The sequence below is a fragment of the Mytilus trossulus genome, unplaced genomic scaffold (genome assembly GCF_036588685.1).
Source record: "Mytilus trossulus isolate FHL-02 unplaced genomic scaffold, PNRI_Mtr1.1.1.hap1 h1tg000429l__unscaffolded, whole genome shotgun sequence".
NCBI classification, from domain to species: domain Eukaryota; kingdom Metazoa; phylum Mollusca; class Bivalvia; order Mytilida; family Mytilidae; genus Mytilus; species Mytilus trossulus.
In genome coordinates, this window is record NW_026963357.1 from 289,339 (window position 1) to 313,254 (window position 23,916).

The 23,916-nt window shown below is 32.4% G+C and overlaps 1 protein-coding gene across 1 annotated transcript in view; it reads left to right on the forward strand.

The window, feature by feature from the left end:
- Positions 1–4,224: 4,224 nt before the first annotated feature.
- LOC134702299 (uncharacterized) overlaps positions 4,225–23,916 on the forward strand; it is a 49,526-nt gene continuing 29,834 nt past the window's right edge. The window contains exons 1-7 of the mRNA XM_063563281.1: positions 4,225–4,311; positions 4,649–4,747; positions 5,085–5,183; positions 5,521–5,619; positions 6,493–6,600; positions 9,624–9,692; positions 20,396–20,417. Of these exons, the coding sequence (XP_063419351.1) occupies positions 4,234–4,311; positions 4,649–4,747; positions 5,085–5,183; positions 5,521–5,619; positions 6,493–6,600; positions 9,624–9,692; positions 20,396–20,417 (574 nt within the window). The 5' untranslated portion in view covers positions 4,225–4,233. The remainder of the gene's footprint in view (positions 4,312–4,648; positions 4,748–5,084; positions 5,184–5,520; positions 5,620–6,492; positions 6,601–9,623; positions 9,693–20,395; positions 20,418–23,916) is intronic.

A 23,916-nucleotide genomic window follows, 5' to 3' on the forward strand; every position in this document is an offset into this window, starting at 1 on the left:
ATCAGAGTACTGCACTAAATGTGAAACATACCATTTTTATATGACTGCCAAAATTTTTAAAAAAATTGTCGTATATTGGTATGACGTTGGCGTCGTTGTCGTCATCTGAATACATTTGGTTTTAGCACTATAACTTTAGTATAAGTCAAAAGAAATCTATGAAATTTGAATACAAGGTTTATGACCATCAAAGGATGGTTGGGATTCATTTTGGGAGTTTTGGTTCCAACAGTTTAGGAATTAGGGGCCACAAAAGGTCCCAAATAAGCATTTTTCTTGGTTTTTGCACAATAACTTTAGTATAAGTGAATAGAAATCTATGAAATTTTATCACAAGGTTTATGATCACAAAAGGAAGGTTGGGATTGATTTTGGGAGTTTTGGCCCTAACAGTTCTGGAATGAGGGGCCAAAAGGGTCCAAAATTAAACTTTGTTTGATTTCATCAAAAAATTAATTATTGGGTTTTTTTTATATGCCAAATATAACCGTGTATATAGATTCTTAATTTTTGGTCCTGTTCTCAAATTGGTCTACATTAAGGTCCAAAGGGTCTAAAATTAAACTGAGTTTAATTTTAACAAACATTGAATTCTTGGGGTTCTTGATCTAAACATGTACTTAGATTTTGATTATGGGCCCAGTTTTCAAGTTGGTCCAAATCGGGGTCCAAAAATTCAATATATGGGGTTCTTCAATACGTTGAATCTTACCATGTATTTAGATTTTTAATATTTGGGCCTGGTTATCAAATTTGTCCACATTGAGGTCTAAAGGGTCTAAAATTGAAAATTATTTGATTTCACCAAAAATTGAATTCTTGGGGTGCTATGATATGCTGAATCTAACCATTTTAAATATTGGACCATAATATGAAAATGTCCAATTATAATTTTTATAATTTTTTAAGTTTAAGTTCTTAGACCACATTCATTCTGTGTCAGAAACCTATGTTGTGTCATCTATTTAATCACAATCCAAATTCAGAGCTGTATCAAGCTTAAATGTTGTGTCAATACTTGCCCCCACTGTTCAAGGTTCGACCTCTACGGTCGTATAAAGCTGCCCCCTAACAACACACAACACATGGTCTGGACCTGACTACTCAGAGTAAATAGACAAACAAATACAACAAACAACACATGGTCTTGACCTGACTGCTCAGAGTAAATAGACAAACAAATATAACAACACACAACACATGGTCTGGACCTGACTACTCAGAGTAAATAAACAAACAAATACAACTTACAAAACATGGTCTGGACCTGACTACTCAGAGTAAATAGACAAACACATATAACAACAAACAACACATGGTCTGGACCTGACTACTCAGAGTAAATAGACAAATATTACAACAAACAACACATGGTCTGGACCTGACTACTCAGAGTAAATAGACAAACAAGTATAACAACAAACAACACATGGTCTGGACCTGACCTGACTACTCAGAGTAAATAAACAAACAAATATTACAGCACACAACACATGGTCTGGACCTGACTACTCAGAGGAAATAGACAAACAAGTATAACAACAAACATATCGCATGTCCTGGACCTGACTACTCAGAGTAAATAGACAAACAAATATAACAAACAACACATGGTCTGGACCTGACTACTCAGAGTAAATAGACAAACAAATATAACAACTAACAACGAATGGTCTTGACCTGACCTGACTACTCAGAGTAAATAGACAAACAAATATAACATCACACAACACATGGCCTGGACCTGACCTGACTACTCAGAGTAAATAGACAAACAAATATAACAACACACAACACATGGTCCGGACCTGACTACTCAGAGTAAATAGACAAACAAATATAACAACAAACAACACATGGTCCGGACCTGACCTGACTACTCAGAGTAAATAAACATACAAATATATCAACAAACAACACATGGTCTGGACCTGACCTGACTACTCAGAGTAAATAGATAAAAAAATATAACAACACACAACACATGGTCCAGACCTGACCTGACTACTCAGAGTAAATAGACAAACAATTATAACAACAAACAACACATGGTCTGGACCTGACCTGACTACTCAGAGTAAATAAGCATACAAATATATCAACAAACAACACATGGTCTGGACCTGACTACTCGTAGTAATAGACAAACAAATATAACAACAAACATCACATGGTCTGGACCTGACTACTGAGAGTAAATAGACAAATATTACAACACACAACACATGGTCTGGACCTGACTACTCAGAGTAAATAGACAAACAAATATAACAACACACAACACATGGTCCGGACCTGACCTGACTACTCAGAGTAAATAAACATACAAATATATCAACAAACAACACATGGTCTGGACCTGACTACTCAGAGTAAATAGACAAACAAATATAACAACACATGGTCTGGACCTGACCTGACTACTCAGAGTAAATAGACAAACAAATATAACAACACACAGCTTATGGTCTGGACCTGACCTGACTACTCAGAGTAAATAGACAAACAAATATAACAACACATGGTCTGGACCTGACCTGACTACTCAGAGTAAATAGACAAACAAATATAACAACACACAGCTTATGGTCTGGACCTGACCTGACTACTCAGAGTAAATAGACAAACAAATATAACAACACACAGCTTATGGTCTGGACCTGACCTGACTACTCAGTGTAAATAGACAAACAAATAACACAACACATGGTCTGGACTTGACCTGACTACTCATAGTAATAGACAAACAAATATATCAACAAACAACACATGGTCTGGACCTGACTACTCATAGTAATAGACAAACAAATATATCAACAAACAACACATGGTCTGACCCTGACTACTAAGAGTAATAGACAAACAAATATAACAACAAACAACACATGGTCTGGACCTGACTACTTAGAGTAAATAGACAAACAAATATAACAACACAACACATGGTCTGGACCTGACTACTCAGAGTAATAGACAAACAAATATAACAACACACAAAACATTGTCTGGACCTGACTACTGAGAGTAAATAGACAAATATTACAACACACAACACATGGTCTGGTCCTGACTATATATACAGCTACTGAGAGTAAATAAACAAATATAACAACACACAACCAAGGTCTGGACCTGACTACTCAGAGTAAATAGACAAATATAACAACAAACAATACATGGTCCGGGTTGTCTGATTTGGTACAGGCACAAAATTTGGAGAGATTAAACCATATTTGCTTTAGTACAATTCCCCCTTGGCCTATCTAGACCATTGGTATTAAAAATAAAACACAGAATAATAAACCCTGCACTGTTCAATTACCCTTGGTCTGTATGGAAACTGATACTTAGTCATTATACTGAATCAACATTAAATCAAAATTCTCAGTTTTAATGGAAAAAATGTATGCAGGGTTTGATTTTAAAATATTTTTGTTTGTGTTTAAGTTATGGATGGTGAAGTTCTTATTTTGCTTCTTGACAAGAAACAATTGTTTACACTAATGTTTTACTTGGTGTTGTGTTAACAACTTTGATCAGATAGTGATATGTATAAAGATCTAATGTAGAAACATCTTGTAAAAAGGACAAATAGTCGTTAGATTCATATAAAATGTAATTCCGTTTTACTCATACAATTGTTCTGAATCTGAAAATACTACTCTTTTATTTTTTTTTTAGATTAATGATTATTCTGAACCTGCACTAAATTCTGTTGTTAATTAGGCATATTTAATGAACAACAAATGCTTGTATGAATAATAATAATAATAATAATAATAATAATCTTTATTTAAAGAGGGTCTCATTTTCTTTATGTTGTACTAAATCAGGAAATAAAACTTGTTTCATGCTTTTTTGAATAATTTATTTTATTAACATTAATGATTAAATGGAATCTACACTAAATCCTTTTTACACACAAAATCATGTTGTTAATTATACAGTTTTAATGAACAAATATTTGTTAGAATCATATAAAGTGGGGTCTCATTTTACTCATAGTATTGTTCTGAATCAGAAAATATATCTTTTTTCATTTTTATTTGAAAAAATTACTTTTATAAAATTAATGATTATACTGAATCTACACTAAATCCTGTTGTTAATCAGACAGTTTTAATTAATGTGACTGTTTATTTTTGTTTATATTTATTACACAACACTGTTCAGTTTATCAGACAAGTTTTGATGTCAGTTGTATTATTCCAGGTTAATGGATTGACAGCATTAATGTGGGCTGCCAGGTTTGGACATGTGGAAGTGTGTCGACTTCTCCTGGAGAACAGATGTAAAAAAGATATCACATCAGTATGTTATCTACTGAATCTGATCACATTACTTTTAATCAACACAAAATCATGTTGTTAATTAGACAGGTTTAATGGACAACTAATGTTTGTAATAATTATATGAAGTGGGGTCTCATTTTACTCATATTATTGTTCTGAATCAGAAAATATAACTTTTTTCATTTTTCTTTGAAAAATTTACTTTTATAAAAATTAATGATTTTACTGAATCTACACTAATTCCTGTTGTTAATCAGACAGTTTTAATTAATCTGACTGTTTATTTTTGTTTATATTTATTACACAACATTGTCCAGTTTATCAGACAAGTTTTGATGTCAGTTGTATTATTCCAGAGAGATGGATGGACAGCATTAATGGTGGCTGCCAGTGAAGGACATGTGGAAGTTTGTCGACTTCTCCTGGAGAACAGATGTAAAACAGATATCACAGATGTATTTTATCTTCTAAATCTGATCACATTACTTTTAATCAACACAAAATCATGTTGTTAATTAGACAGGTTTAATGGACAACTAATGTTTGTAATAATTATATGAAGTGGGGTCTCATTTTACTCATATTATTGTTCTGAATCAGAAAATATAACTTTTTTCATTTTTCTTTGAAAAATTTACTTTTATAAAAATTAATGATTTTACTGAATCTACACTAATTCCTGTTGTTAATCAGACAGTTTTAATTAATCTGACTGTTTATTTTTGTTTATATTTATTACACAACATTGTCCAGTTTATCAGACAAGTTTTGATGTCAGTTGTATTATTCCAGAGAGATGGATGGACAGCATTAATAGTGGCTGCCAGTGAAGGACATGTGGAAGTTTGTCGACTTCTCCTGGAGAACAGATGTAAAACAGATATCACAGATGTATTTTATCTTCTAAATCTGATCACATTACTTTTAATCAACACAAAATCATGTTGTTAATTAGACATGTTTAATGGACAACTAATGTTTGTAATAATCATATAAAGTGGGGTCTCATTTTACTCATAGTATCGTTCTAAATCAGAAAATACAACTTGTTTTCAGTTTTCTTTAAAAAAAAAATTTTCTTAAAATTTATGACTAAACTGAATCTACACTAAATCCTGTTGTTAATCAGACAGTTTTAATTGATGTGGCTGTTTATTTTTGTTTATATTTATTACACAACATTGTCCAGTTTATCAGACAAGTTTTGATGTCAGTTGTATTATTCCAGGAGGATGGATGGACAGCATTAATGTTTGCTGCCAGGTGGGGACATGTGGAAGTGTGTCGACTTCTCCTGGAGAACGGATGTAACAAAGATATCACAGATGTATGTTATCTACTAAATCTGATCACATTACTTTTAATCAACACAAAATCATGTTGTTAATTAGACAGGTTTAATGGACAACTAATGTTTATAATAATTATATAAAGTGGGGTCTCATTTTACTCATAGTATTGTTCTGAATCAGAAAATACAACTTTTTTTCATTTTTCTTTAAAAAAAATATTTTTCTTAAAATTTATGATTCTACTACTGGATCTACACTAAATCCTGTTGTTAATTAGACAGTTTTAATGTATGTTATCTACTAAGTCTGATCACATTACTGTTAACCAACATAAAGTTGTTGATAAGACAGGTTTAATGGACAACTATTGTTTGTAATAATTACATAAAAAGGGGTCTCATTTTTCTTGTCTCCTCGTACTTAATCAGGAAATGTAATGTAACTATTTTTCATATATCTTTGAAAAAGTTTTTTTTTTAAATTGATCATTATTCTGAACCATAATAATCAGGCAGATTTTATTATTATATCAACAAATACTCGCCAGAATTATATAAAGTGAGATCTCATTTATCTCTGTGCATTTCACTGAATCAATTGATATAGATATTTTATGCATTTCTTGAGAAAAAAAAATTTTGTTTTTGTTAACATAAATTTTTCTGATGGAAGTTCTGACATCCCACTAAAAAACATGTTGTTTATGTACAATATAAATACAAGTGTGACTGGTCATTTTATTCAGTTTTGACCACTGATTCATGTGATATACATTTTGTTTCTATTTGTTACACAACATTATCCAGTTTATCAGACAAGTTTTATATCAGTTGTAGGATATGTTGTATATTATTGACATTGAGAAAATATTGTCCATAATATTTACTTGTTATTTGGTATTATTATAGAGTGATGGACAAACCGCTTTACATCTGGCTGCTAAGTGGGGACGTCTACAGACCACAAGATATCTCGTAGAACAAGCTAGTATCAGTCCCTTGGTCAAAACACATCAGGTAATATTTTACAGTATATGCTCAGTATTCAACTAGTAAATAATGCATCACTAAAATGATGTTTAAGATATTTTTGCTCAAATGGACTTTTTTCTCAAGGTTAAAGAATGTCATATGATCCTTAAAATTGAACTAAAAATATGAAAGTGATTTATAGACTTAGATGGCTAAATGTTATTATAAAACACATGCACATAGACAATCATATAAAAGAAATCATTTTTTTTTCAAAATCTTCTAAAATAAAATGACTGTGTTTATAGACAACTAACACATTTTGGGTGATTAGTTATACTAAAAGGGGATACTTTTATTATTCCATAATTCCATAATTTGTTAGCCAAATTATATGAATATCTCAGTTTTAGGGAAAATAAGCAATAGTAATAACCTATAAGTAAATGGATAAAATAATTTTTGATATCAAAAATAATAATTTGTATTGATTCAAAATTAGACCTGGCAATATCCTGAATATGGCACTTGTTGTTATTAAACAAACAATCTTTCAAAAGACCCATACACCAATCTGTTGTCGTGACAATGATAAAAAAATTATTAGATCGTATCAAAATAGTCTTAAGGGCATACGATACAGTTACAGGGGAGGTAATGACATTGCTAACGTAAAATGTTATTTTCGCGACGTCAAACTGTGACATATCGGGAAAAGATGCATTTTTCGACTGATTTTTATCATTCAAACTGATTTCATTTGGAAATGAGTTCATGGACCCCTATTTTTCAAAACAGCAATTTGTTTCATTTTGCAGGGAGATTATGTGACCTAAATTTTATAAAACTGTAAATAGAGGAATTTTTTTAATTTTGATAAACACGCAGCAAAAAATGACGTATTTTCCTCTATTCATGAACATTTGATAAATATAAGTTATTTCTGAATAAAAAATGCATACGTTTTTAGGATACTTATAAAATACAGAAATTACCGATTATTTAACAAAAACAAATTTGTGTATATCTTTTATAACAAAAAAGTTATGGCTTTCTTTCGAAAAAAGAAATTACGGCCACAAATCTGAATTTTGAGCAAATATACAAAATTTCGACCTCATTTTACTCAAAAAGTAGCACATGAAGGTATATTTTTTATTACATATTTGATTTAATCAGGTAAAAAATAGCCTATATGCAAATTTTCACGAACTTGTAAATACAGGATCAAAACTGTATTGTATGCCCTTAAGGATGTTCGCTGCTCAGTTTCAAAATAAATAACTTTTCATAAAACTAGTATGTATTGATAGGGAATAAATTGAGGAATCCAAACAGAAAAATTTTTTAGGGGTCAATGTGCTTGTTTTCGAGATATTACCCATTGTAATTTTAGCGGGAAAATGTTTTCTCTTGATTTTTCATAGCTTTATCATTGACCAGTTAAAGATCTCAAATACTATTAAAAAATAAATAATATTTTATAAGACTTTTACAAATGACTTATAATTATACACGTAAAGGATTTATAAAAAGAAAAATGGGGTTCATGGGCCAAATATTTTAAGGCATTCAAATGCTTTAAACCAGAGGATTCCGAAAATTTTACAAAATTCCAAAACATGACAAGCAGACATCCTTAAGCAATACATTAAATAAAGGCAACAGTAGTATACCGCTGTTTGAAATTCATAAATCGATAGAGAAAAAAACAAATCCGGGTTACAAACTAAAACTGGAGGAAACGCATCAAATATAAGAGGAGAACAATGACAAAACAGAAACACAACCTTAAAATGTAACACACACAGAAACGAACTATAATATAACAATGGCAATTTCCCTGACTTGTTACAGGGCATTTTATAATAAAAATGGTGGGTTGAACCTGGTTTTGTGGCATGCAAAACCTCCCACTTTAATGGCGATGTTAATTATAACATTGAACTGACAACATTACTTGACAGGACTACAATACAAAAACATTGGAGAAAATATAGGAGAGAGAAACAAATAAATAATAGCCAACAAAAGGTACCAGGTTAAAAATTTAATACGTCAGACGTACAAGTTCATAATATATATTTAAAATTAAATAGTTAAAAAAATATTCTATTGTAAAAGTTACTTTATCTAAGTTATCTCTCATTATATCGAAGTTATCTCCCCTTATATGGCAAAGTTTTAAAAAAATAATAAATCTGTTTTTTTGTAAAATATAGCAGTAAATATGATAAATCACATTATTTTCTATATTAACATGAAAAGTCTTACACATAAATTACATACAACTTTCGAAATTTGCACATTTTATTAAAGATCTCAACTGTTTGTTGTCCGTTTTTTTTGCAAAATCCAATATGGAGGAAGACACCGCAGCCTTCCTTAAGACTGCAAATTTCTTCAAATTCTTGTTTTTAAAAGCTATATAGTTGGAATAGTTGCAGAAAAAACTCTCAACTGTGCTATAATTTATGTATTTCCTTATTTATACGATGTCAGTGATAAAACTAAAAACTATGAAATCTGTAAAATAACAATATATAGTTATAGGAGGATATGGATAGGGTATACAGAGTAGAAAATCATGAATGATAGAAAAAAACTTCGAGAATAGAGAAAATTGGGCAAAAAGATGACGAATAGAAAATAATGGAGTGCAAAAATATAAAGAATAAAGAAAAATGGGGTGCTAAAATATAAAAATAAAAAGTTAAAAAGACCCCCAAATCCTACAAACCCCATCTAGACATAAGGATGCATTAACAGATTTTAAAAAAAAACGCATTAAAAAAATACAAAGACTAAATGCTTACAGATTGAGATTATTTCATATGCTTTAAAAAAAAAGTTAAAAGCCTTCTTAAAGAATACAGAAAAAGTTATAAAAATATTCAGAATGTTGTTCATGAGTTATATTTTATAATTGAAAATAATATGGTTAGCACCTGTAAAAACAAAATAAGACACCGCTCAGCTGCTACTGGTCTTGTTTATTGTATGATATGTGTAACAAAAGTCTTCTTTGTAATAATCAGATAAAGGCTATATAAAGATTTGTATTTCAGGGTGAGACTCCGTATGATCTCGCAGCAGCAGAATTCGGGCCAAATAAAGAAGTGATGGAATACTTACAGGTACACATACTTTTAATTACAAATGCTTAGACTTAGAATAAATCAGGTACAAAACCAGGATACTCTAGGGGACATTCTTTATGTCTTGAAATAAAAATTTCAAATTCTAATGCAATTTATTTGTTATTACGATTTTGATTGACCAAATTCATATATTTGAGACGCTAAATTCAACTCTTTACCAGCCGTTCACAAAGCTAAGCTACCATTTTGAATTCAGGAAATTATTGGTTTGTATTTTCTTCAATATTAAACAAAATTAGTAGATGTCTTTTATTTCATTCAAGAGCGTTAATGCGAAAACAAGCTTTGCAAAATTCTATTTGAGATTCTTACACCGACAGTGTCTAAAACCTCTTGTTCATGGTTAACTAGTCTCATCTCAGATCAGGTTTGGGGTAATTGTAATTGTAATCATTAGTCAGCTATAATTGATTTCAATTTTTTAAGTAATCAATGTAATCATTAATCAACCAAAAATTACAAGTAATCTAATTTAATCAATTTCTTTTCAAAACATCTTTTAATCCTGATTTTTTTTTTACAGTATTAAATTCTGATTAAATTGATGTAAAATTAAAAAAATTGCCTTTATTTTCAATATGAAAAAATAAAATATTTCATGTCTTGGATAAACCTTGTGTTATTCATTTTGGTCGAGCCTTCGACTTAAGTCGAAAAAGCGAGACACAGCGATCCTACATTCCGTCGGCGTCAGGGGCGTCCACAAATATTCACTCTGTGGTTAAAGTTTTTGAAATTTTAATAACTTTCTTGAAATATCCTGGATTTTTGCCAAACTTGGACAGAAGCCTGTTTATGTTCATAAGATAGTATCCAGAAGTAAATTTTGTAAAAATAAAATTCCATTTTTTCTGTATTTTACTTATAAATGGACTTAGTTTTCCTGCCAGGAAACATTGCATTCACTCTGTGGTTAAAGTTTTTAAAATTTTAATAACTTTCTTAAACTATCCTGGATTTGTACCAAACCTGGACAGAATAGTTATCAAAGGTACCAGGATTATAATTAAGTACGCCAGACGCGCGTTTCGTCTACATAAGACTCATCAGTGACGCTCATATCAAAATATTTATAAAGCCAAATAAGTACGAAGTTGAAGAGCATTGAGAAGCTTGTTTATGATCATAAGATAGTATCCAGAAGTAAATTTTGTAAAAATAAAATTCCAATTTTTCTGTATTTTACTTATAAATGGACTTAGTTTTTTCTGCCAGGAAACATTACATTCACTTTGTGGTTAAAGTTTTAAAAATTTTGATAACTTTCTTAAACTATCCTGTTTTTTTGTACCAAACTAGGACAGAAGCATGTTTCTAATCATAAGATAGTATCCAAAAGTAAATTTTGTAAAAAAAAAATCCCATTTTTCCCGTATTTCACTTATAAAGGGACTTAGTTTTTCTTCCAGTTAACATTACATAAAGTCTGCAGTTAAATTTTTTAAAACATTTTTAAGATCCTTAAACTATCCTGGATTTTTACCAAACTTGGACAGAAGCTTCTGACATTCAAAAGATAGTATGGAGAGGAACATTTTTATTGATTTCTTTCATCATTTTGTTGAGTGTGATTAACAGCAAAAGTAGGCGAGACACTGGGTTCCGTGGAATCCTTACAATTTTTTAATAAATAGGATGACTTTATTTAGTATGTGCATACATGTACCTTGTAAGGTCCCCATGTCTGTCAGACCGTTTTCATTTGACCTCAATCTTATTTCATTGTTCAGTGATCAAGGTTAAGTTTTCATAGTCAAGTCCATATATCAGATACAATAATCAAAAATTATACTCTAATTGGTGTATGAAATGATTGTAAGGTGTACATGTCCAACTGACAGGTGTCATCTGACCTTCACCTCATTTTCATGGTTCAGTGGAGTAATTTGATTTTTTGTGTTCTTCTTTTTTTCTAATATTATATGCAATAGGTCAACTATATTTGGTGTATGGAAGTAAATTACGATGTACATGTCAGTCTTGCAAGTGTATTTGACCTTGACCTCATTTTCATGGTTCATTGCTCATTGTTAAGTTTTTGTGTTTTGGTCTATTTCTCTTGAACTATAACTAATAGGTCAACTATATTTGATGTATCGAATGATTGTACGTTGTATATGTCTGTTTTGTAGGTATCACCTGACCTTGACCTCATGTTCATGGTTGATTGTTCAATATTAAGTTTTCATGGTTAGGTTTCTTTCTTGGATTCTATAGGCAATAGGCCAACTATATTTGGTGTATGGAATGATTGTAAGTTGTATATGTCTGTCTGGCAGGTATGATCTGACCTTGACCTCATTTTCATGGTTAATTAGTAAATGGTAAGGTTCTTTCTTAGATATCAAAAGTAATAGGTCAACTATATTTAATGCATATATCTATTGTAAGGTGTGCATGTCTTGTATAGTTTATCTGAGCTTGGTCTTCTTTTCATTGTTCATTGGTCATTGTCAGTTTTCCTGGTTGATATGTTTCTTAGAAACTATAAGCAATAGGTCAACTATATTTTGTGCCTGAAACGATGGTGATTTGTACATGTATTTCTGGTTTGGTTTATCTGATCTTGACCAAATTTTCTTGGATCATATAAAGTTTATGTGATACTTGAAGTAAAGCTTTATATTTAGGAATAATAACATAAAATCAGTAGCCAGTAAAGGAGGTGAGACATTTCAGCGTGTGCCCTCTTGTTACGTTTTGGTCTGTTTTTTCAAATAATTATAGCAACATAAGCAATGTTAAGTTTTTCTGTTTTGGTCTGTTTTTCAATTACCAAAAATTATAAGGTTTAAATGTCTGTCTGATAGGATTTATCTGACCTTGACCTCAATTTCATAGATCTTTTAAAATGTTAAGTGTGTGTAATATTTTTAGTTAAATTTTATCTTTAAGACTTTCATTTAATCAATGGTCAGTAAAGGAGGCAATACGTGTGCACTCTTGTTATGTTTTGGTCTGTTTTTCAAATACTTATAACAATATGAGCAATATGTCAGCTATATTTTGTGTATTGAATAATTGTAAGGTGTGCATGTCTGTTTCGCAGGTATAATCTGACCTTGACCTAATTTTCATGCATGGTTTATTGGTTAATGTTAAGTTTTTGTTTTGGTCTGTTTTTCAATTACCATAAGCCAAAAGTCAACTATATTTGGTGTATAAAAAAATGTAAGGTGTATATGTCTGTCTGTTAGAGTTTATCTGACCTTGACCTCAATGTCAGATCTTTAATGTTTAATTTGTGTAATACTTATAGCTAAACCTTTATCTGTAAGACTTTCAAGAAATCAATGGTCAGTACAGGAGACATTTCAGCGTGTACACGCTTGTTGAAGACATTTGACCTTTTATTTTTGGAGAAAAAAATTGTTTTGTTTAAAAGTGATAGATTATTTGCATTTGCGTCAACTCAACAGCTACAGTCCTGACATTACTTAATTGATGAGGAAAGAAGATCTACAAAAAAGTTTAAATAAATTAAATTATGTTGAGTCTTTTTTTTGTTTTTTGTTTTTAGCTATAATAAATAGAGAGATACACATATTATCAACTGCGAGTACTCTAAGATCTGTACTTTGTGTCTTTTTTTTTTGTTTGGATTTACAAGTATCCGCCCACGTCCACTCTTTGTTTCTGTTAAATGTATTTCTAATTGTATCCATCTGATGAGTTTAGCCTTTTTCAATTGATTTTTAGCTCACCTGGCCCGAAGGGCCAAGTGAGCTTTTCTCATCACTTGGCATCCGTTGTCCAGCGTCCGGCGTCCGTCATCATTTACAAAAATCTTCTCCTCTGAAACTGCTAGGCCAAATTAATCTAAACTTGGCCATAATCATCATTGGGGTATCTAGTTTAAAAATTGTGTGGCGTGACCCTGCCAACCAACCAAGATTGCCGCCACGGCTAAAAATAGAACATAGGGGTAAAATGCAGTTTTTGGCTTATAACTCAAAAACCAGAGCATTTAGACCAAATCTAACAGGAGTAAAAATGTTCATCATGTCAAGATCTATCTGCTCTAAAATTTTCAGATGAATCAGACAACCCGTTGTTGGGTTGCTGCCCCTAAATTGGTAATTTTAAGGAAATTTTGCTGTTTTTGGTTATCTTGAATATTATTATAGATAGAGCTAAACTGTAAACAGCAATTATGTTCAGCAAAGTAAGATCTACAAATAAGTTAACATGACCGAAATGGTCAAATGACCCCTTTAGGAGTTATTGCCCTTTATAGTAAATGTTTAACCATTTTTTGTAGATCTTGGTAATCTTTTAAAAAAATCTTCTCCTCTGAAACAACTTGGCCAAATTAAACCAAACTTGGCCACAACTATCATTGGGGTATCTAGTTTAAAAAATGTGTGGCGTGACCCGGTCAACCACCCAAGATGGCCGCCACAACTAAAAATAGAACATAGGGGTAAAATGCAGTTTTTGGCTTATAACTCAAAAACCAAAGCATTTAGAGCAAATTTGACATGAAGTAAAATTGTTTGTTAAGTAAAAATATATCTGCTCTGAAATTTTCAGATGAATCAGACAACCGGTTGTTGGGTTGCTGCCCCTGAACTGGTAATTTTAAGGAAATTTTGCGGTTTTGCAGGTTATTATCTTGAATATTATTATAGTTAGAGATAAACTTTAATAACCTATAATTGTTGATTTCTGTGTTATTTGGTCTCTTGTGAAGAGTTGTCTCATTGGTTATCATACCTTATCTTGGGTGATTAGTTATACTAAAAGGGGATAATTTTATTATTCCATAATTTGTTAGTCAAATTATATGAATATCTCAGTTTTAGGGGAAAAACAATGTTAATTAGGTAAAAGTAAATGAATAAAATAGTTTTTGATATAAAAAATAAAAATTGATGCAAAATGAGAATGGGCAATATGGCACTTGCTGTCATTAAAACCAAACAAACTGTCGAAAGACAAATACACCAATCCGTTGTCGTGACAATGATAACAAAGTTATTAGAAAGTATCAAAATGCTATAAACAATACAATGACATACGTTAATCGTATTTTTATAACCCACGCAACAAAGTTGCGGCGGGTATGATGTTTTTGACCCGACCATCAGTCCTGCTCTTGTCATCGCAACTCCTCTGAAACCACACAACAGAATTTCATGAAACCTTGTTAAATAATAAGGACATACTATGTAGTTGTGCATATCTACAGGAAATTACGATTCAATTTTTTTTCTAGGAGTTACGCCCCTTTGAACTTATTTGCCCCAATATACTACTGCAACAGTTTGTCATAGCAACTCCTCTGATACCACACAACAGAATTATATGAAACCTTTTTAGATGATAAGGACATACTATGTTGATGTGCATATCGACAGGAAATTATGATTCATTTTTTTTCTAGGAGTTGCGCCCCTTTGAACTTATTTGCTTCAATGTACTTCTGCTAATTATACTACCCGCAACACCACACAACACAATTTCATGAAACTTTGTAGATAATAAGGACAAACTATCTAGATGTGCATATCGACAGAAAATTATGATTCCATTTTTTTTTCTTATACAATTTGTTTTCTTAGGCATATTTTATTTCTCCAATGACAATATGGGGACGTTGGATTTGTGAGCGCACTCACTAAGGTTCTTTAATTGCCACTGCTTGTATTAGTACCACTCTTCCAAGTGGACCAGGTTAAGTACTCTGACTACTGAGTATATGCTATACTTGGATACCCTTACCAGCAGTGGTGCATAACACTCCCAAGTTTGGATATCCTTACAAGGAGTGGTACTTGATATCACAAACTGGGTAGATGATACACTTACCAGCAGTGGTGCATAACACTTCTAAAGTTGGATATCTTTACAAGGAGTGGTACTTGACATCACTAACTGGGTAGATACCGTATAGCGGGTTATTTTCGCGGGTGTAAAATTTCACGATTTTCATTGGATAAGGTATACGAAAAATTTTGGCGATTTTGTTCTATCCGCGAAAATAAGCGAAAATTTACACCCTGTGAAAATAACCCGCTATACGGTAATACACTAACCAGCAGTGGAACTTACCAGCTTATACTTGGTAGATTGTATACTTACCAGCAATGGTGTCTAACACTGTCTATAAGTTGGTACACTTACCAGCAGTGTTATTTAACACTATCTACTGAATGGATTATACACTTACCAGAATTAGTATTAAACACTTGCCAGTAGTGGTATAAAACTACTGAGTTATTTGTACACTTGAATACCCTTTACAGAAATTGTTCGAAACACTGTTGGCTAGGTTGATGATAACTTTACCAGTAGTGGTACTAAACACTGTCTGCTATGTAGATATTACACATTATCAGCAGTGGTACTAAACACTCTGTTAGGTAGATGATACCCTTACTAGCAGTGGTACTAAACTCAGTCTACCAGGTAGATGATACCATTACCAGTAGTGGTACTAAACACAGTCTGTCTGGTAAATAATAACTTTACCTTGAGCTGTGGTACTAAACACTATGTTAAGTATATACTATTCTTTCAGCAGTGATACTAAACACAATATGTAAGGTAGATGATACCATTACCAGCAGTGGTACTAAACACTGTCTGTTCAGATGATGATACCATTACCAGCAGTGGTACTAAACACAGTCTGTTAAGTAGATGATACCTTTCGCAGCAGTGATACTAAACACAATCTGTTAGGTAGATGATACCTTTATCTGCAGTATTACTGAACACTTTGCTAGTAGATTATACCCATTACCAGTAGTGGTACTAAACACAGTCTGTTAGGTATATGATATTCTTTCCAGCAGTGGTGTTATACAGTCTGTTAGGTAGATGATAGTCTTACCAGCATTGGTACTTAACAAAGTCTGTTGGGTAGATGATACAATTACCAGCAGTGGTACTACACACTGAATGTTAGGTAGATGATACCCTAACCAGCAGTGGAACTAAACATAATCTGTTAGGAATATGATATCCTTTTCAGCAGTGGTACTGAGAACAGTCTGTTAGTTAGATGATACACCTACCAGCAGTGGTATTAAACACAGTTAGATGATATCATTACCAGTAGTGGTACTAAACACATTCTGTTTGGTAAATGATAACTTTACCAGCTAAGGCACTACACAATGTTAGTTAAGTTGATGATACCATTACTAGCAGTGGTACTAAACACAGTCTGATAGGTAGATGATACAATTACCAGCAGTGGTACTTAACACAGTCTGATAGGTAGATGATACAATTACCAGCAGTGGTACTTAACACAGTCTGATAGGTAGATGATACAATTACCAGCAGTGGTACTTAACACAGTCTGATAGGTAGATGATACAATTACCAGCAGTGGTACTTCACACAGTCTGATAGGTAGATGATACAATTACCAGCAGTGGTACTAAACACTGTCTGTTATGTAGATGATACCATTACCAGTAGTGGTACTAAACACTGTCTGTTAGGTAGATGATACCTTTACCAGCAGTGGTACTAAACATAATCTGTAAGGAATATGATACCCTTTCCAGGAGTGGTACTGAGAACAGTCTGTTAGGTAAATGATACACATACCAGCAGTGGTATTAAACACAGTATGGTAACTTAGGTAGATGATACTATTACTAGCAGCAGTATGTTAAGTAGGTTATACATAGGTTTGAATGGTTTTACACTAGTAATTTTGGGGCCCTTTATAGCTTGTTGTTCGGTGTGAACCAAGGCTCCGTGTTGAAGGATGTACTTGAACCTATAATGGTTTATTTTTTAAATTGTTATTTGGATGGAGAGTTGTCTCATTGGCACTCACACCAAATCTTCCTATATCTATATATGGTCGCATTACCAGGAGTAGTACGACACACTGTATGTTAGGTAGATGATAATATTACCAGCAGCAGTACTGGTTGTTAAGTAGGTTATATATGGTCGCATTACCAGGAGTAGTACGACACACTATGTTTGGTAGATGATACTATTACCAGCAGCAGTACTGGTTGTTAAGTAGGTTATTTATGGTCCCATTACCAGGAGTAGTAAGACACACTGTATGTTTGGTAAATGATACTATTACCAGCAGCAGTACTGGTTGTTAAGTAAGTTATATATGGTCCCATTACCAGGAGTAGTACGACACACTGTATGTTTGGTAGATGATACTATTACCAGCAGCAGTACTGGTTGTTAAGTAGGTTATATATGGTCCCATTACCAGGAGTAGTACGACACACTGTATGTTTGGTAAATGATACCAATACCAGCGGAGGGACATAACATTGTATAATTGATGGATGGTACACAGGGATTGATAATTGAAACACTTTGACACCCTTACCACAAAATGGTTATTTGATACTACACGTTCCATGCAGTGCTTCTAAACACTTCTACTGGGTAGATTGTAAACTTAGACACCCTAACAAACTGGTTTTATACACTGTCTATAGATTATATACTTGATTAGCATGACTGTATTTGTGCTAAGGACTGTCTACTTGGTACTAGAATAAGAGATACGTTTAACCTTCAACCTTCAACAAGAGTACTGTTGATCCGTAGATGTTTCACTTCGGTACTCATACCAGCAGTGTAACTTAACACCATGTGCAATATAAATCATACACTTGAATATACTCTCCATCAATGGGATTACTTGTGTATGCCATGCTACTAAACACTGTCTTCTTTGCAAATTGAAAACTTACCTCGGTACTAAACACTATCTACTTGGTATTCTGTAAATATCATGTACACTAACAAGCCGTGGTACAACAAACTGTCTACTTTGCAGATGATACACATGAATTCCTTTTCAGCAGTGGTGCTAAATACTGACTGTTTAATAGATGCATATATAAATATATATATATGTTACACTTAGATATCCTTTAAAGGAGTGGTGATCAACACTCTACTTCGTTATTGACACTCTACTATACTGGGAAGATGATACAATTGGAAACCCTTACGAGCAGTGGTGCTTAACACTCTTCTGGGTATATGTTACACTTGGATATCCTTACAAATTGTGTGGCTTCACACTACTGTAAATTCAGAAATTATTGCGAGGTTTTTATTATTGCGAATAATGCGACTGAGTTGTAAATAAAGGCAACAGTAGTATACCGCTGTTCAAAACTCATAAATCCATGGACAAAAAAACAAAATCGGGGTAACAAACCTAAACCGAGCGAAACGCATTAAATATAAGAGGAGAACAACGACACAACACCGAAACGCAACACACACAGAAACAGACCAATCATCAGACAAAACACCACGAGAATAACAAATGTAACATGAAAACCAAATACATGAATTTGGGATAGACAAGTACCGTGCCACGTCTTATCTCAATATCTCAAAAATAAGAGAAAACACAAACGACTCAACGTTAAAATGCAACACAAAGAGAAACTAACAGGGTAGATGTTACACTTGGATACCCTTATAAATTGTGTGGCTTAACACTCTACTTGGTATATGATACACTTGGATACCCTTATAAGTTGTTGTGCTTAACACCTTACTTGGTAGATGATACACTTTCGTACCCTTATAACCAGCAGTGGTGCTAAACACTCTACTTAGTATAAAGATACACTTGGATACCCTTACAAGTTGTGGGGCTTGACACTCTACTTGGTAGATAATACACTTAAATATCGTTACCAGCCATTGTGCTAGACACTCTACTGGGTAGATGATTCATTTGGATACCTTTGTGGTCATTGGTATTATACACTGTTTATAGAAAAAAACTAAACAGACCGAATGATCGGTAATATAAAACAGAGATTTTTTTCAATAATTATATTCTTGTCTACAATGTTGAAGATTAGCCAACATGACTAAACATAGATTATTGGGGTTAAATACAAGTGTTACGGCTATTATTTTAAAAAACCATTATAAAAAAAATGTATACTTGTTCAGTGATAATGGACGTCATACAAAACTTCGAATTATACACAAGAAACTAAAATTAAAAATCATACAGGACTAACAAAGGCCTGAGGCTCCTGACTTGGGACAGGCGCAAACAAGGTTAAACATGTTTTTTGAGATCTCAACCCTCCCCCTATACCTCTAGCCAATGTAGAAAAAACAAACGCACAACAATACGCACAGTAAAACTCAGATTAAGAGAAGATAAGAACGAGCCAATAGCAGAAAGTGGCATTTGACACCAAATATAAATCAATCAACATCTATTTGTTTTCCATTACATACTACGTTGTGGGTGTTTATGTTTGAAACTTTATTACTCTTACAAGTTTGGTGATAAACACTCAATACATTTTCCTCTTTATTACTCTTACAAGTTTGGTGATATACACTCAATACATTTTCCTCTTTATTACTCTTACAAGTTTGGTGATATACAATCAATACATTTTCCTCTTTATTACTCTTACAAGTTTGGTGATATACACTCAATACATTTTATTACTCTTACAAGTTTGGTGATATACAATCAATACATTTTCCTCTTTATTACTCTTACAAGTTTGGTGATATACACTCAATACATTTTATTACTCTTACAAGTTTGGTGAAATACACTCAATACATTTTCCTCTTTATTACTCTGACAAGTTTGGTGATATACACTCAACACATTTTCCTCTTTATTACTCTTACAAGTTTGGTGAAATACACTCCATGCATTTTCCTCTTTATTTCAGACTGCTGTACTAAGGATGAAAGGTAATTTCTTTATTTCATTACAAGATTTGACACATTACATATTTAGTGTTACTTATGAACACAATATCTATGTAAATATGATGCGAGGTAGATCCCTCTTCAATTTAATGTCACTAGGTCAGAGGACATTGCCATAAAGTTATTATAAATAGACTGGAATATGTTCAGAAAAATTGGGTTATTGATTTTGTTCAGTTATATGTAGAAAAAGCGATGTAGAATACCAGGGGTCAGTTAAAACTGTTTGGTCTTGTAAGCACTTCCATGTGTACAATTACGGTATTTTCACATTTTTGGCAATTTAGATTAACTGTGTTTTTCTGCACGGAAAATCGATGCATATCAACTACATTGTATTTTCAAAAGTAATGCCTCTTGGAAATATGTATTTTATAGAAATTACTATGTAAGCATGTGCTATTCTAATAGTTAATCTATGAAAAACCTTTATATCAACAATGAATCGAACAAGTTTCGAAATCAGTTCCGATAATTTGGAGGATAAACGTTTACCCTTATTCACTCACAGTCTACATGCATATGTGTCCCTATGTCCCGAAATTATTTTTTTTCTTTCAATAAAGTGTTCCTCGACCATATAATATGAACTTTATACACAATATTTGTTACTAAAAACACAGACCATGTGCCAATATTGGATCACCGTTTTCGAGTTGATATCTTTTTAGAAATTGAAAATTTGCTGAATCTGAATTTACAAGCGGGTGTATTTTTTTCTTGAGGAAGAATTGTTGCAGTTTTTATACGCCCGTCTGAGACGCATAGATGCCAACCATTACGATTTTTGCGTAGTTTTTCCGATTTTGCGATAAAAACTACGCTATTACGGTCAAAGTCGAATAGTTACGGATTTCCAATCATCGCCGTTCAATTTTTTAAAACACGGATTTTTATCATTACTTTTCCGTCCTGGTCCGGTATTTAGAAAACGCCAATGTAATGCTTCCGGTTTCTCGGGAGTTATCAACCTATTGTTGAGTAACTAACTGACTTCCGAAGAGGCAAACTTGCATTTATGAAGTAACTTTCCCCCTTTCTCTACTTCTCCTTAGACAAAACGAAAATTTACTAGTCGAGAACATCTGAACAATAAATGAATGGAATACATACTACAGACAACATGTTAAACGACAAATTTCGTGCACATCACTATGCAACCACTTGTCAGTAATTTGTATTGGTAAATGCACGTTTATGAATGATTACTGAAAACTTTTCAAAAATACGGAAAATTTGATAGTTTGTTACTGATTGTGTCAAAAGGGAGTTGGCATCTATGGAGACGGAACGATAATGGTATATTGTTGTCCTTCCGACTGTCCGTCTGTCTGTCCTTCCGTCCGTCTGTCCGTCCGTATGTCTGTCAGGCGTAAACATTTGGAACCAAAACCTGAGAAATACTTCTCCAAATTTCATGAAACTTAATATTGTTGGTCGAAAGATCTGTATACTTTTTAGTGAAAATTAAGTAAAAACTTTTTAAGTGATGGGACTTTGTAACTAAAATAGGGGTGTATTTTATTATGTCGCACTGTATCTCAAAAATAATTTATGATTATTGCTAAAAACTTTACACAGTTCTTAGTTATATTGATCTAAAGATCTGTATACCTTTTGGTGATGATTCAAAGTTTTTTTTTGAGATATTGAGGATTTTGTAAAAAAAAAAGGGGGGGAGGGTTTTTTACATGTCGCGCCATATCTTAAAAACGATTTATGATTATTTTGGAACAGGGGGAGGGGTGATAACGTCTCTCAAAACCGATTCATGATTATTGCTTAAAACTTTACACACTTATAAGTTGTTTAATCTACAAATCTGTATATGTTTTTGTTTGATTCAAAATTTTATTTTAGATGTTTAGAGTCATTTATTTTTTTGTTAAAAACAGTCGTTTTTTACATGTCGCGCTGTATTTCAGAAAATATTTATGATTATTGCATAAAATTTACACACAAGACGATGGGTGTATCAGGCGCATATGGCTCACCTGTTTATTAGGGGATACACAGACAATCCTTATCCTTTTAGATCTCCGGTGCCAAAGTACCCATGCGAGCTTATGCCATCACTTGGCATCTGTCGTTGTCGTCATCGTTCTTGTAAACTATTTCAATAATCTTCTCCTTCGACACTACTGCGCCGAATGCCTTCAAACTTTAACTGAATCTTTTTTAAGGGTCTAACTTTATGTAAATCCTATCCAAAGTTCTGATGATCAACATGGCTGATATGAATAAAAATAGAGCATAGGTATCAAATGCAGTTTTTGACTTATATTTTTTCAAAAATTAAAACAATTATAGCAAATCTGACATGGGGTGAACATGTTTAATAAGTCAAAATCTATCAGCACTGAAATTTGCAGTCGAACTGAAAAACCTATTGTTGGATTTTTTGTTTATCTTGAATATATAAGAGATAAACTGTAGCGAAAATGTTCAGGGAAGTAAGATCTACAAAAAAGTTACTATAACCAAAATTCTCAATTGACACCTTAAGGAGTTATTGCCTTTAAAGACAATTTTGCTCAATTTGCTCATCATGTTTGCTAACATTTAAAAATATTCTTCTCTGAAACTACTTGGCATAACACTTCTAAAGTTTAACTGGATGTTCCTAAAGGTATCTAGTTTATAGATTGTATCTGTGTTGAGATCAATCAACAGACAAGGCCGCTATGGCCAAAAATAGATCATGGGGGTCAAATGCAGTTTTTTGCTTATATCTCAAAAACTTAAGCATATACAGTAAATCTGACATGGGGTTATATTGTTAAATAGGTCAAGTTGCATCAGTCCTTAAATACATGTATATTCAGACGAACTGGTTGATGTCCTTAAATTGGTAATTTTAAGGATATTTTGCTGTTTTTGGTTATCATCTTAAATATTATTGAAAATAAAGATAACCTGTCAACAGGGAAAATATTCAGCAAAGTAAGATTTTCTAAAACGTTGATATGACAAAAATTGTAAATTGGCCCTTCAAGGACAATTTGACAAATTTTTTTCATTATGTAACGTTATTATAACATTTATAAAACTACTCCTATGAAACTACTATGCAGTTATTTTGCTTTCATAAAAAAATAAATAAATAGCAGTTAGTAAAAATGTGACATGGAAATACAGTAAATAATAGATCAAAATCTATCAGTTATGGACTTTTAGACCACTTGGACCAACCGCTGTAGAATTACTGTCCGAAATTTAATTATACAAATTCCTCTTATTTGTTGATATTTCAATGTTATGTTATAATCTTGTAAAATGTAATTTAAAATACAAAGAAAGAAATTTGAAGTCCATTTTTCATATACGTTACATGTGTAATGTACAAATCAAGAACTTTCATTCTTCTAATACTATGTTGTTATCAAATTTCTGTTTCTTTATTGGCCCTGTAGACTCGAGGATAGCTGTATTTGACCCGAAACTTGATTCGAGGGCCAATACACTTGATTGACAATCTATA